Genomic DNA, 15469 nt, shown 5'->3' with positions numbered 1-15469 from the left:
AACTAGTCATTGTCATGCGTTTATGTACACATTGCACATGGGCATTTATTTCACATGAACTGTACATCTTACAAGCCCAAAATAGACATTATCACAAACAACACAACAGTCCCTTCACAGGACGGAGCCCTTCTCTGGCCCCCGAGTTTCACTTTTTTAAAATCAGTTTTATCAGAGAAACAAACGGCACAATTTATTTCTCCTAACTGGAAGTTTTTTTTTGTAAAGTTTTGTAAAGTTTTTTTTATTTATTTTTTAGTTGCAAGTAGAAAGACGTGCAGAATTATCAGGTCAAGCTGTCTGAGCCCCCTCCTTTCTTCGCTCCCCCCCCTTCTTCTCAGAATCTATAGAAGATAATGTAGAAAGTCTGGTAGCTGTGACATGGTGGATTGGGATGGAGGTGAGGAATGTGTAGCTTTGCGAATGTGACCAGTAGGCTCTAAGTAGAGAATGACACATCCATCCATGGAATTCTGTTATGTCGTTCTGAACAGAAATACAAACGTCTATATTGTAGGTTGCATGTTGGCCGGCTGGTGTTACTGGAGGCCTGCTAGTGTTAAGGTCATACAATATAGTGACATGCAATCGATGAGATTCAAACAGCTCTTGAACGGTAGAGAGAAAGACCTGTTATCCTTAGGATGCTGGAATGTGTAAATATGTTTGGCACCTTGGTAAAACAAATATGGTGATGGGAACAGAAACACGATGACAGACATTTTCCTGAAGATCAGAAAGAAACACCAGATGATTCTGTAAACTTGAGACTCCTGCGGTCAGCACCCAGTTTGTTTATAAAACCTGTGGGTCTGTGGATGTGCCCCCAGCATCGGAGACGGACCTGAATGAGACCAGACACCCAGCTGACCCCTGCTCCGCTCCACCTGTCTCCACCTGTCTCCACCTGTCACCGGAACAGCCCGTCACACCGTTACTTGCACCACATCCTCCCCGGATCACGAATAATCAAAAACAACATTGTGGAAAAACAACAGAAAAGCAATCTTTCCACCATCCTCTCTTCTCATCATTCCATCATGTTCTAGACTTTTCTCCAACACTTTATAATACTCCCCCCCCACCCACCCAACAATACACCCACCAACCCACCCCCCTACCCACCCCCCCAGCCCCCCACCAACCCACTCCCCCTCCCACCCACCAATACACCCACCAACCCACCCCCCTACCCACCCCCCCACCAACCCACTCCCCCACCCACCCACCCACCAATACACCCACCAACCCACTCCCCCACCCACCCACCCACCAATACATCCCCCAACCCACCCACCAAACCACTCCCCCACCCACCCACCAATACATCCCCCAACCCACCCACCAAACCACTCCCCCACCCACCCACCAATACATCCCCCACCCACCCCCCCACCCACCCACCAACCCACTCACCCTCTGTCTCACCCTCCCTCTATCCCACCCTCCCTCTGTCTCACCCTCCCTCTATCCCACCCTCCCTCTGTCTCACCCTCCCTCTCTCCCACCCACACCCTCTCTCCCACCTTCCCTCTCATCCCCATTGGTTCTTTTGTCCAGCAGAGATGTCTGTGCGTCTGTCTGTCTCTAGTACATTCTGCGTTTCATGTATATTTTGGATATAAAGTTCTCCAGTTCCTCTTGACTGTCCACCTGTTGAACCAGTCCATCGTCCTCTTCATAGTCTCCTCCCAGCCCGACTCCTCCCACACCCCTGGCCACGCCCAAGCCCCTAAGCCCTGGGGGTGTGTAGTAGTAGGGGGGGCGCCAGCCCATGCTCTTGGGGGCGAGTGGTTTGGGTGGGGGGAGAGGCTGGTATGTCCGGGGGTGTGGCAGGATGTAATTGGAGATGTAGGGGGAGGAGGGGAGTTGGGGGGGAAGTGGCTGCTTTCTCCAGCCACGCCCACTACCCCCTCTGGCCCTATCCCCTGCCCTATGTCTGCGCCTTGGTGGCTGGATCTCATAATCCGCGGGTGGGCCATAGGGTAGCTCCTCCCCCATTGGTGTCTTGTCGTAGTATTGAGGTTTGGGGTAGGGGAAGTACACTGGGTAGTAGGCTCGGTAGGGCTTTTGGTAATATGGGTAGGAGGGGAATGCTAGGAACTGTTTCTGGGGTTTGAACCAATAGTCTTTCTCTTTTTGGGGTTTGAACCAATAGTCTTTCTGTTTCTGGGGTTTGAACCAGACTTCTTTCTGTTTGTGTGGCTTGAGCCAATAGTCCTGCTTGTAGGCCCTGGTTTTGGCTTGGTCCTTGTTCCACTTATTTTTTGAGGTCCAATAGTTGGGGTCCTTCTTGTTCGAGGGGGCTGTGTTATGGTACCTTGGGCCCATTGCCAGGGGTGGGGGAACTAGCGGCCGGTAACGTGGGGCAACAGGGTTGCTAGGCGGCGTTAGCTCTTTCCTCTTCTTTTTCTTCTTCTCTACATCAGAGATGATCTGCACCACGTCGTCCGCTGGCAGGTGCAGTTTGCTGCTGATCTCGATCAGCCTGTCGATCATCTGCTGGTCCATGTCGTCGGTGAATACCTCCTCGGAGCGCTTGTCTTCCGCAGCACTGCCCCCAGTCTTCTGTCTGCTCACGTGGTAGGCCACGGTCTGCTGCTTCCTCCCCATGTACTGCAGCAACATGTCAGAGGCAATGTCTGCCAGCCTCTGCTCCTCCTCTCTGGCTCGCTCCGCCTCCTCTTGCTGCCGCTGCACCTCCTGCTTCTCTGCACGTGCCCGCGCCTCTTCCTCCGCCCTCGACAGAACCTCTTCTTCCTCTTCCACTTCCTCTTCCTCCTCTTCAGCTTCATTCTCAAAGTCGTCCATGAAGTTGCCCCCAAGGGGAGTGTTACGTGCCCGCTCCTCCTGCCAGTGTAGCTTCTTGCCAGCCTGTGCCAGCTGGGTATTGTAGTCTTTGTACCCCTTCAGGGGAGGAAGGATCTCGTTGTCCTGGAGACCAAGGTCTATATTCTGGAAGTAGCCTCGAGATTCCCGCTGGAGAGACGGGTCACTGGGTCTGTCCTCATCTTCTCTCCTACTTCCCGTTCCTCTTTTCTTCTCACCTCCCCCTTTCTTCACTTCTCCACCCTCATCCTCTTCCTCCTCTTCTTCCTCCGTCTGCTCTCCTCCCTCCTCACTACCTCCACCAGCTCTGTCCAACAACTTGTTGTTCTCCTTCTCCTCTTCCCTCTCTCTCAACTCCTCTCCTACAGCTGCTGCCACAAGGGCTGCTCCTAGCTGGTCCATCCGCCTCCTCTCCTCCTCCTCGCTCCCAACCTCTCCCATTATCTCTTCGCCCTCTCTCCACTCCACAAGGACCGGACCCTCCTCCCTATCTCCTCTCCTCCATTCCTTCTCTCCTCTTCCCTGGGTCTGTGCTCTTCCACTGTGGTCCAGGGCCTCCAGCAGTACAGAGGCTAGTGACCTGGCAGTGTCCATGCCTGGGGGACCCCCGTGGCTCGGCCCCTGGTCCTCTCTCTGGTTCTGGTTGCGGTCCAGAGGGGAGAGGATAGGGCTGGGACTAGGGCTGTCCTCAGTGTGGTGAGTCCTGGACCGCCCCTCCACATCCCCTCCCTCCCCACCCACAGGTGTGGCGGCAAGCCGTGGAGTGACAGTGAGCAGGACCAATAGGATGAATCGGGTTGTGTAGGGGGCGTGGCGACTGGTCATGACCATGCAGAACAGGCAGGAGAGGGGACAGGCACCTGGCAGAGAGGAACATTATGACATGGAGAGAAATTATTACATTGAGCATTATGACATGGAGAGAAATTATAACATAGGACATTATGACATGGTGAGAAATTATTACACAGAACATTATGACATGGTGAGAAATTATTACATTGAGCATTATGACATGGAGAGAATTATTACATTGAGCATTACGACATGGAGAGAAATTATTACACAGAACATTATGACATGGTGAGAAATTATAACATTGAGCATTATGACATGGAGAGAAATTATTACATAGGACATTATGACATGGAGAGAAATTATTACATAGGACATTATGACATGAAGAGAAATTATAACATAGAACATTATGACATGGAGAGAAATAATTACACAGAACATTATGACATGGAGAGAAATTATTACATAGGACATTATGATATGGTGAGAAATTATTACACAGAACATAATGACATGGAGAGAAATTATTACATAGGACATTATGACATGAAGAGAAATTATAACACAGAAAATTATGACATGGAGAGAAATTATAACATAAAACATTATGACATGGACAAAAATTCTTATATTGAGCATAATAACATGGAGACAAATTATTACATAGAGCATCATGACATGAAGAGAAATTATTACATAGAACATTATGACATGGAGAGAAATTATTACATAGAACATAATGACTTGGAGAGAAATTATAACAGAACATAATGACATGGAGAGAAATAATAACATAGAACATTATGACATGGAAAGAAATTATTACATTGAGCATAATAACATGGGGAGAAATTATTACACAGAACATTATGACATGAAGAGAAATTATTACATTGAGCATTATGACATGGAGAGAAATTATAACATAGAACATTATGACATGGTGAGAAATTATAACATTGAGCATTATGACATGGAGAAAAATTATTGCATAGGACATTATGACATGGAGAGAAATTATTACATAGGACATTATGACATGAAGAGAAATTATAACATAGAACATTATGACATGGAAGGAAATTATTACACAGAACATTATGACATGGAGAGAAATTATTACATAGAACATTATGACATGGAGACAAATTCTTATATTGAGCATAATAACATGGAGACAAATTATTACATAGAGCATTATGACATGAAGAGAAATTATTACATAGAACATTATGACATGGAGAGAAATTATTACATAGAACATAATGACATGGAGAGAAATTATAACAGAACATAATGACATGGAGAGAAATAATAACATAGAACATTATGACATGGAAAGAAATTATTACATTGAGCATAATAACATGGGGAGAAATTATTACACAGAACATTATGACATGGAGAGAAATTATTAAATAGGACAATATGACATGGAGAGAAATTATTAAATAGGACAATATGACATGGAGAGAAATTATTACACAAAACATTATGACATGAAGAGAAATTATTACATAGAACATTATGACATGGAGAGAAATTATAACAGAACATAATGACATGGAGAGAAATAATAACATAGAACATTATGACGGAGAGAAATTATTACATTGATCATAATAACATGGGGAGAAATTATTACACAGAACATTATGACATGAAGATAAATTATTACATAGGACATTATGACATGGAGAGAAATTATTACACAGAACATATTGACATGGAGAGAAATTACAACATAAAACATTATGACATGGAGAAAAATTATTATATTGAGCTTAATAACATAGAGACAAATTATTACATAGAACATTATGACATGGAGACAAATTATTACAGAGGACATTCTGACCATGCATGTCATTATGACTAGCAACAGATTGTAGATACTTCTTTGTTAAAACTATGGTGAAATAAAACTTTATCAGAGATATTATCAGGAAGGCATATAATTATTAGGCAGATAGCAATATAAAATATTATAGCTTATAGCCAACGGAATAAATTAAAATGTCAGTTAATTTAGAGTTAGGTTAATTTATGGGTAAGTTAATTTAGAGATAGGCAGAGGCATCGCTAGGATCACAATATATTTGGGGCTTAGTTAAGATAAACTCTTGGATACTATTTTCTGAAGGACATAGTTACAGGATTTTGGAGGTAGTATTGTAAGCAAATGCTAAGTAGCGTTAATGCAATGAATCTACAAATCTACAGGAACAGCTTCCACTTAAACTAGTTAACAATTTTAAAAACATTAGATAGTGTCTTATCTTTACAAGTCATCTGACTATGGGGAAGCAAATAAACTCTTTATGTAATAAAAACAAGAAAATGCGTTGAGATTTCTTATAACAGAGTAATAAAGAATAGGTTCGTATAGGTCTTCTGTAGTATATGTTTGTATATGTCTGTGTCATATAACTCATCTTATGATATCAGATATTCAACAGGTGCTTGTGGATCTTTGCACTCCTGGCAAATTTGTAGAATAGGTTAAAAAGTCACAAAAAAAAATTGTTTCACTGCCCGTTTTCTGTTTAAGTTTGGAGTAATCAGACGTTTTTGCACGTTGTTTCTTGGTTAGAATAATAGAAATCGAACACATGTATTTTTTAAAAGAAAAACTGATTTCACTTTGTTGTTTTTTATTGTTTAATTTCAAACATAAACATTATATTAAAATGTTCAATCTGCATGGTCTTAAAAATGGAAAGCCGGTCCTTGGCCAAATGCACAGCCAAAAATGTACTTTCTTTCAATACCAATTCACCATTGTTAAAAAAAATGAAGGGCACACGTAATCATCAAAGTATAACCCTGGGTTCCTCCTGGTGCAGGACAATGTCCAGCCTCATGTGGTCAGAGGGTGTAGGCCCTTCCTGGATGACAAAGGCATTGATGCCATTGACTGGTCCCAATGTTCTCCAGACCTGAATCCAATTGGAAAACTCTTGGAGGTTATGTATTGGTGCATCTAATGCCACCAAGTAGCACCACAGACTGTCCAGGAGCTCACAGATGCCATGATCCAGGTCTGGGAGGAGATCCCCCAGGACACCATCTGCCATCTCATCAGGAGCATGCCCAGACATTGTCAGCAGTGCATACAGGCACGTGGGGTCCATACACACTACTGAGTCACATTATGAGTTGCCATGAAGTTGGAACAGCCTGTGATTTCAATTGTTTACTTTGATTTTTGGTGTGAGTTTGAATCCAGCCCTCAATCGGTTAGTGATTTTGGTTTCCATTGACCATTGATATGTCGTTTTGTTCTCAAAAAATTTCATGTAGATCATTAATATATTTCGTTCATCGAGACCCAATGTGTGATTTAAATGTTCCCTTAATTTTAGCTGTTTATATTACCTAACAAACCAATTACATTCAAGGTCATGAAATGGACACAAGAAGTCAATGAACAGATATAAAACGTTAGCTTTTAATATAAAAGGTTAGCTAACTGATATTTAATATATTTTAATGAAGGCATATACTGTACACAAAACAACAGTAAATGTTGGCAGCACTGTGGCCTAGTTGTAAAAAGTGTTAGGCAAGTAAAGAAAAGGTTGCTTGTTCAAATCCCCAAAGAGGCAAGGTGAAAAACCCTGTTGTTTTGGTCCTGAGTAGGCCAATAACTAGCTACTCTAAACTGTCATTGGGCATCTAAGTAGCTGGAACAAATCTAATCAATAAATATATTTGAAATGTTTCTATAACATTTAATAATTGATAAATGAATAGATATAATTAATGCTTTGAATCGTTTGAATCATTGCAAGACCAGGGTTTGAATCCTAGTTGTGGATTTTCCTAGGGGTCACAATTAGCCTGCACATCCCAGGGGTGGGAGGTTCATGATTTAATGTTACCTATCTTGAGAATTATCTTTCAAAAACAATTGTTGTGGGAGCAGTGAACTTAGTCTATGTATAAAGGCTAGAAAGTGCAATCCTTCTGGAGCATAAATGTTCTGGAATGGACTAGATGGTTGAGCAGACTGCGTGACTGATTGTATGTGTTTGAAGAGAAACATCCCTTTATCCACTGTTCTGAGTCTGTTAGGAGTAGCTGAGATGAAACAGGGTCTTATTCACAAATTCCAAATATCGCAATTCAGGAGTACAATGTTTTTTTTTTAAAGAAAAATAGGGAAATAATTGCACAATGTGACTGGCCTGCTTTGCTTGTTGACACGTGCCAATGAGGGCTTCTGTTAGCGGACTACAGCTGGATTTTGGATAATAAAAAAATTAAATGCATGTGCAATGATTGGCTGCCAGCCAAAATGTTCTGAAGAATTGTGAAGTTTCCAAAACGTCCCAATTGCTCGGAAAGGGATAACTAAGGAATAACTATCCTGATTTACAGTGTGACCCAGGAGATGTGATTCTCTCCAAGAATAAAAAGATGTCCTCAAGATTCTGTCATCAGGAGAAACATTTTACTTGGCTAATTTGCATCACAAGCTGCTCACATGAATTGGGCAGTTTAGATTTTCCAACAGCAGTATATCACTTTGAGCAGGAAAAGAACTGCCACAGAAGCCGACATGGTTTAATGATTTACCACAAGTGTGTGGTGTCAAAACAAAGCACTAATATTCTCTCAATGTGAATCTTTCATTACACTGGCTAATTATTGTCCAGCTCACAAAACACTCGGCGCTAACCAAAAAACATACATGAAAATACGAGTCTTGTTTCTTCCCTAGTTTTGGGGCAATTGTTTGGTTGATTTTCAACTGGAACCAATTTCTGCTTCCACAATTCCAAACAAAATGCATTACCTTGCCATTCACAAATAGCAGTTTTGTTATTTATCAGGCAAAATTATATTTATAATTATATTTATAAAAACAATTCTGATTTAGTACTGAAGATGCAATGGCAATTGTTTTGCTCTCTTATAAACCTGTTATGTTATATGAACATTTTCTACTTTATGTTATTGGATGGATGTCTTGGCTAATATTTGATAACAGTTACATAAAACTGAGAGTATTTAAATTACTTCACAGTGCTTTTGGCCAAATGTGCCTTATACAGTTCTCAAATGACTGGGAAAATAACTGACAGATAAAGAGATACACTGCTAGGATTTTCCAGGACATTGTGGTGCCCAGTTACCCTGAATACCTTTCAGGACAGTGCCTCTAGGCATGAGGGGGTTAAAGTTTAAAGTTGGCCAAAAAGAAAGTTGAGACACATTGCCACTTATCCAGCTCTGAAACCAACCATGTCCACTCAGTCTCTGAGGACCCTGGTTGGTTTTTGCATGTGTATACGACAGAGCTGTTTTGCAAGGGTACCATTTCCGGCCCACGACCAGAATCAGCAGAGACCGAGTACTGGCAGGACCCCGAAAAATCAAGGAGGCCTATGAAGTGAAGAGGGGAAAACTTTGCAATGGTCCACACTGCCACCTGCTGGTGGGCAGCATCCCAGCTGTCTTATTACTCGTTTGACCTTAAAAAGCATTGATTCAATCTTCTGTTCAGTTCCTATAATGTACTTTAGATGTTGTAACTTGTTCTCTCCCTCGGGGAACCAATGTTATTTACATAAACAAAATTATTTGTGTCATGGTTTGAAGACTGCTGTCCATTGATGTTTCCCAAGGGGTTGTATATAGCTTGAACAGTTTTATAGAGATGAATGGTTAAAAATTATCCGATCTAGCTGTGAAAAGTTGGGAGAGGCCAATTCCTACGCACTCATAGCTGTAATTACTGCCAGTTGATTCCACCAAGTATTAACTCAGGGGACTGGAATCTTATACAACTGATATTTCAGGTTTATATATATATATATATATATATATATATATATATATATATATATATATATATATATATATATATATATATATAATATTATATGGTAAATATAATATTGCATAAAATGTGATGTAGATGAATGAAGGACTATTTTTTTTATAAACATTTACATCAATAGCAGTACATTAACATGATCATTGCTGTGACTATATTATAATCCTAAATATAAAATATAAATGAAGAAATAGAATATTAAGAGATTAATTATAATGATTTTATCAATTATTAAATAGTAGATACATATTTTGCTCTTCATTAATAAGTAGATAAACACTATTTTTGCGGCAGGTTTTTTACCTTTAATCTAGTTGGAGTGATAGTTAGCAGATGAATACATTTAGGAAAACTAAAAACTTAGAAGGTTGGAATGTTATTTTGAAGGGGCACAAAATGTTTGCTGTTCATTTAGCCAATGACAGGCATCCCACATTATGCCCCACCCACATGTAAAAATCAAAATTACAAATAGTTTTTTATTGCTATTTTATTTGTATTTTATTTATATGAACAGGATATCAAAAAACGATTTGTTGATTTCTCTTAATTTAAAATAACAAAAAGGGAATAAGGAGAAGTGACACAATAATCCATTTTCCTGTTTGAAATAATGGTTCTGGCTACAGGGACCCTTCAGTAGATGTCCTACACGCTGCAGACGTCGATACTGCGAATAGTCTAACGGTAAATGTTGCTCGATCGAATCCCTAAACCGGCTAGGTGAATAATCTGTCTTTCTGTCCCTGAGCAAGAAGACATTTCACGATAATTTCTACTACTAAATGCACTCGATTAGAGTGTCTGCTAAGAGAATAAAATAAAAAATAAAAAATATTATAATAAAAGAGTCCACCGATGTAGGCTATTTGTAACCGAATATTCTTCCATATTGTCCATGCGCTAAAGCAACGTCTTCACTTCAGGCACCAAACCAATACGTATCCCCGCTACGAACCGTCATACAGGTGACAGAAGACAGAAACTGGACAACACTGACAGAACGAAGCTCGTGACCAATCCGTCAGGCTGCGGCACGCGCCACAGTGAATTCCTATGCTTCCAAATGGACACGAGCCCGAATCTGTCTGCTTGCGCACGAGTACAGTCGCGCGTAAATGTGTGTACCTGCGAGCTGCTCTGTTCAATGTGAACGTTAGCCCGAGATTCTTTCCGTTTACTTGTTCACTGCAGAGTTTGTTATGATACCTCACGTCTCTTTCTGAAGTCAAACGGTAAGGTTATGTAGGACGGACAAATACAAACTGTCCATAGTGTTTCCAGATCTGTGTGTGAAACGTTGTATCTGCTGGTTTTAAGGGTGGTCACATTTAGGAGTGGCGAGAGAATAATGCAGTCCTCTAGCCTCCTATTTTAATAGATTACATAGCTACACAGCAAATCCGAAGTAGTATTAAAAAACGACGACGTTTAAATTGCCCGAATCCTTTCTAAGCTTGTTATATGCACGTTTGTATGCACGTTTGTGTTATTGTATACGCTAATCATAGGAATACCGGCATCGGTGTGAGAAAATTCGTTCATACGCAGGTCTCAGGGAAAGCAAATAATAACCTTCAACCATTCTGAAAAAAAAAAGAAATTAACCAAACGGGCTTGACGTGATAAAATTATGCAATACACATCACCAGCATCAAATATCCACATTAATATATGTATTTCAGTAGGATGTGGTAATATATTGTTCATGATTTTTAAGTTACATCATTATTTTCAATGTATGACTATATTACATTATCATTTAGAGAGTGAATAAACTAATCATCTGAATAAAAGCTTCGGTAAAATGATTAACCTACTCTATAGCTTTAAATAATATAATTCGATATTTAGGGGGTTTGTAGAGTAATCCCATTTCTAATCACAAACATGTAGGCTAATATGGGCTAAATAGACTATGTATAATTCTACATTCACTGAGACAAACTCTCGCTTGTCAACCATCCAAAGACAACATCAAACCTTAAACCTATCCACATTGTTAAAGACACAACAATACGTTCCCAAGTGCAGTAAAACGGAAACAGTAGACAAACTGTAAACCACTCTTGTGAAAACCTAATAGATGTTTAGGCGAGGGTATGAGGTCCTTCCAACAGAACATTCCCTCTCCGCCTCCGTCTCCATCCGCATTTATGCATTCGTTTTAGAGGCTTTCTGTCACTATGTTCTGTAAATTTGTCCTCTTGTGTTCGCCAACCAATGTTCTATTTCTCAACCACAGAATGTCCTCTTAACCGAATGACATGCGCATTCTTCATACTACTCATTATTCGTTTTCTTATATACAATATCAACACGTAGGCAATTACTCAATAGAAACCATTACTTCGCCTTAAAGATGTCTAAAGTTTAGTTAAATTACTAATACGTCAGATTGAACCATTACTGCGTCCAGTGTAGGTATGAAAGAGAAACAGAGAAATGGAGAGAATGAGTGAGAGCGAACAATGAAGTTGAGTAGGTACTAGAAGGCACGATGGAACTCACCTGTAGTCCCGCGAGGCAGAAGTGCTGTATCTCGCGCCTCTAGTAGTCTCTCAGCCTTCACTTCATAAATCATTCATAAACAATTACAGCTTATTATAAGTCCTAGCTTAACCCCGGTGATTGGACTGTCAAAAACGACCTATATTTTGTGTTATTTATGTTCGAAAGTATTATGTTTGTTTCTCAATGAACACCAGTCTAAAACACTGTAGTTGTCGCATCTGTGCGTATTCAGTGAGAATTTTCAGCACCCTGGTCAGCGCAACTTTCGTTTATATAGGCTACCCCCCTCCCTGACCCCGTGGTGCAGCACGACTGACGTCAGCTCCATTGATAAGAATGTTTTTGTGTAGATGGAACTCGGAGGGTCTTCTGGCCCGTACGCTGATGAATGAACGGAAATGGCATGAATGAAATTGTACTTTTCCTCAATGAGGCCAGGGAAACCATTCAGGTTGTGGAGTGAGTGGCGGCAGCCATTTTCTGACAAAGATGTTATATGTTATATTATTGTGTTCCCTTGTCTGGGCGGCGTGTAGTTCGGCAGTAGCGGGAAAGCCACAGTGGTAACTTTGATAGCCTATTAATTAGGATGATTGGATGACGCGCCCTAGTGACCGAATGACTCGAGCCACTATACCGGGGCCGTTGCAGCGCAATTTCTTAAGCCGGTTCCACTCTCACGACTGTTATTTTTGAGGTGTCTTTACTGATACTCCGTGGAGGGGCCACGCGAACCGCATGAGCAGCCGTGACGCACACGGTTCAGCTCCACTGCTCGATTTCCGCTCAATTTCCTGGGCTCGCTCAATTTTCTGCTCTTTGTCTCGCGCCGTCTCTGCCTCTCCTCCCATCTGTCAGCCGCCCTTTCTGCTTCTGACGGGCCTTCTGATCACCGGTTATCTCTCTCCCTCTCTCTCTCTCTCACCCCCCCCCCCCCCCCCCACACACACACACACGCACGCACTGCACACTTACTTGCAATGAATAGAGGGTGATTAACCCCGGCTCTGAGCGGATCAGTGAGTTGAATGTATGTCTATTTTCCTTTCTGATTCAGATGTAAATGTCTTAAGCGGGCTCTTACTGAGAAACACGCCAGGCTTAACCGGGAGCTATCCTTACCTTATTTAATTTTATTATATTAGTTTTATAGTGGAAAAACATTATTTGGTCATTCATTTGTTCGTTCAACCTCTATTATTACAGAGGTAGGCCTATTTTGTGTTTAAAATAATTTGCTTCTTCTGATAAAAATAGATAATTCTGAGACATTTTATGATATCAATCTATTATCAGTCTAAACTGTTTAGGGCCGTTATTTCAGATGGTAATTGTTTCATTAAGACTTTAAAGAATAAATTGAAGCCTTAATTTTGACTTAAAATATAGCCTACTAAACATATATTTCGTAGAACAACGCTGTACTAAATTAAATTAATGCATTTAAAATACCACTATAAAATAATGTAAATCCATGTGGCTCCCTCAGGGAGACAATAGATCCTTAAGGCTGATGATGAAAAACGCTGTAGATTAAATTAGATCGTCTGCTAAACGTAAAATGTAACAATCTGTGGTGGGAGACATCAACCATTGTGTCTATGAAAAGTGAATGTAAGTGTTCTACCTCGCCTCCAAACAAAGTGAATTAAGGGGCAACTAAAGCACTTTGGATGAAGTCTTGTAGGTCAATGGAAATATATAAATGAAACAGATTTTAATTGTTAATGGCAGAACCAACAATTTAGGCTTATGTTCATATTTAGAGTTTTGATGCTGCAAGCTAATAAACACAAACACAAACACACACACACACACACACACACACACACACACACACACACACACACACACACACACACACACTATCTCAAATATATATTGCAACTAAAACGTTTTCAAATCTCAATACTGTGCATCGCTTTTTGAAATAATAGCATGTCTGTGGTTTTTCCATTAAATTTGTCCCCAGGCTAAACAGTTAAAACAACATGAATACTATTATTAATTGTGTGATCGTTTCATCTGTGTGAGCGCCCGCTCCGGCGTGTGTGTTTGTGTGGTGTGTGTGCGCGCGCGCTCCTGAGTGTGTGTGTGGGCGCGCACGCGCTCCTGCGTGTGTTGCAACATAAATCCAGTGTTCATAAAATATCGATTGTAAATTGTGGGTGTTTAGGCGATATTGTGGTAGGTGGGCTAAAATAATGTTCATTATGACTAACTAAACAATGGGGGCGTCAACAATCTCACCGATCACATTGCTTCAATTGGATTAAACTTGCTGCTCGGATATTAGAATCCCAGGAGGAACGTTGGTAACTGCGACATTAAAAGGTCTGACTCGCGCCTCCAAATGTGGAGTGCATGGCCCGCGCTGATGAGATTCTCAGATAGTAGCGTTTTAACATCCGATTATTTTCCATCGAGGAGGCAACCTTGTCTTCGACGTCACTGTGAAGTGTCATTTTGAAGGCCTTGGTGGTAGGTAGGTAGGTAGGTAGATTAATACATTTCCATGTTATCATAGACAATTATATCATTATAAGCAGGAAAAACCCAGAGGCCCCCACAGAGAGATTATTTTAAACAAAGGGATATGTCATTATGCTTTGAAGTTTCACCATGATGGCAAATGGCACCCATGTTAGTCAGGGAGAAATCCATCCAGAATGGCAAAGGTGTTGTGTTGTCTGATTTTTACTGACTACATACTATGTTACATGAAATGTCAGAAATGGGTGAAATCATATAAAATACAGCCATATTATGGTTTATACAGGTTTTATATAAATATGTAAATAGTGTTATATGTAGATAGCAATGCTATCAGCACTCTGTCTTGCTCCATGTACTGGAATGAGGACTTGCTCTCCACAGTGATGCATACAGTCTCGGTTGTGTTAAGCCTGCAGATGTAAACATGAGTTTAGTCTCAAGGTAAAGCATGCCTGTGTTTGCAGCAGATCAAATGGAGTAATAATTTATTGTGATAGCCAGAGGCGCCCTGCGACCTCTGCATTATTACAGCCGCGTGCACTTGGAGACAGAGGGTTCTGCGCGCCACGGAATGCTCTGTGTGTGTGTGTGTGTGTGAGGTTGGGAGAGAAGCGGAGAGCCACAGGGCAGATGCTGATATAACGGCTTGGCATTATCAACTGCCACTCAGCATTAGATCCCTACCCCGTCGCCTGCCCGCGCCCTCGCCTGCCCGCGCCTTCGCCTGCTCGCGCCTTCGCCTGCCCGCGCCATCGCCTGCCCACCCCCACCCCTGCCTGCGCCTTCGCCTGCCGCCCCCACACCTGCCCGACCCACGCCTGCCCGCGCCCTCGCCTGCACGCTGACTCACGGCCCTCCGCCTGGCCACTCTCACAGATTAGCACCAGGACACGTGTATTTAATGGAACACACACATCTCTCTCGCTCTCTGTCTTTCTCACCATCTCTGTCTTTCTCACCATCTCTGTCTTTCTTACCATCTCTGTC

The 15469-nt window shown here is 41.5% G+C and overlaps 1 protein-coding gene across 1 annotated transcript; it reads right to left on the bottom strand.

The window, feature by feature from the left end:
- Positions 1-1507: 1507 nt before the first annotated feature.
- Positions 1508-12241, bottom strand: si:dkey-175g6.2 (neurosecretory protein VGF). The gene is made up of 2 exons (XM_020048088.2): positions 11984-12241; positions 1508-3689 (listed from the first exon to the last, which is right to left on the bottom strand). Exons 1-2 carry the CDS (start codon positions 12054-12056, stop codon positions 1588-1590), a joined length of 2175 nt encoding a protein of 724 aa, XP_019903647.1. The 5' UTR covers positions 12057-12241; the 3' UTR covers positions 1508-1587.
- Between the last annotated feature and the right edge of the window lie 3228 nt (positions 12242-15469).

The sequence above is a fragment of the Esox lucius genome, chromosome 7, assembly GCF_011004845.1.
Source record: "Esox lucius isolate fEsoLuc1 chromosome 7, fEsoLuc1.pri, whole genome shotgun sequence".
NCBI lineage: Eukaryota > Metazoa > Chordata > Actinopteri > Esociformes > Esocidae > Esox > Esox lucius.
This window is presented reverse-complemented; position numbering and strand designations above follow the sequence as displayed.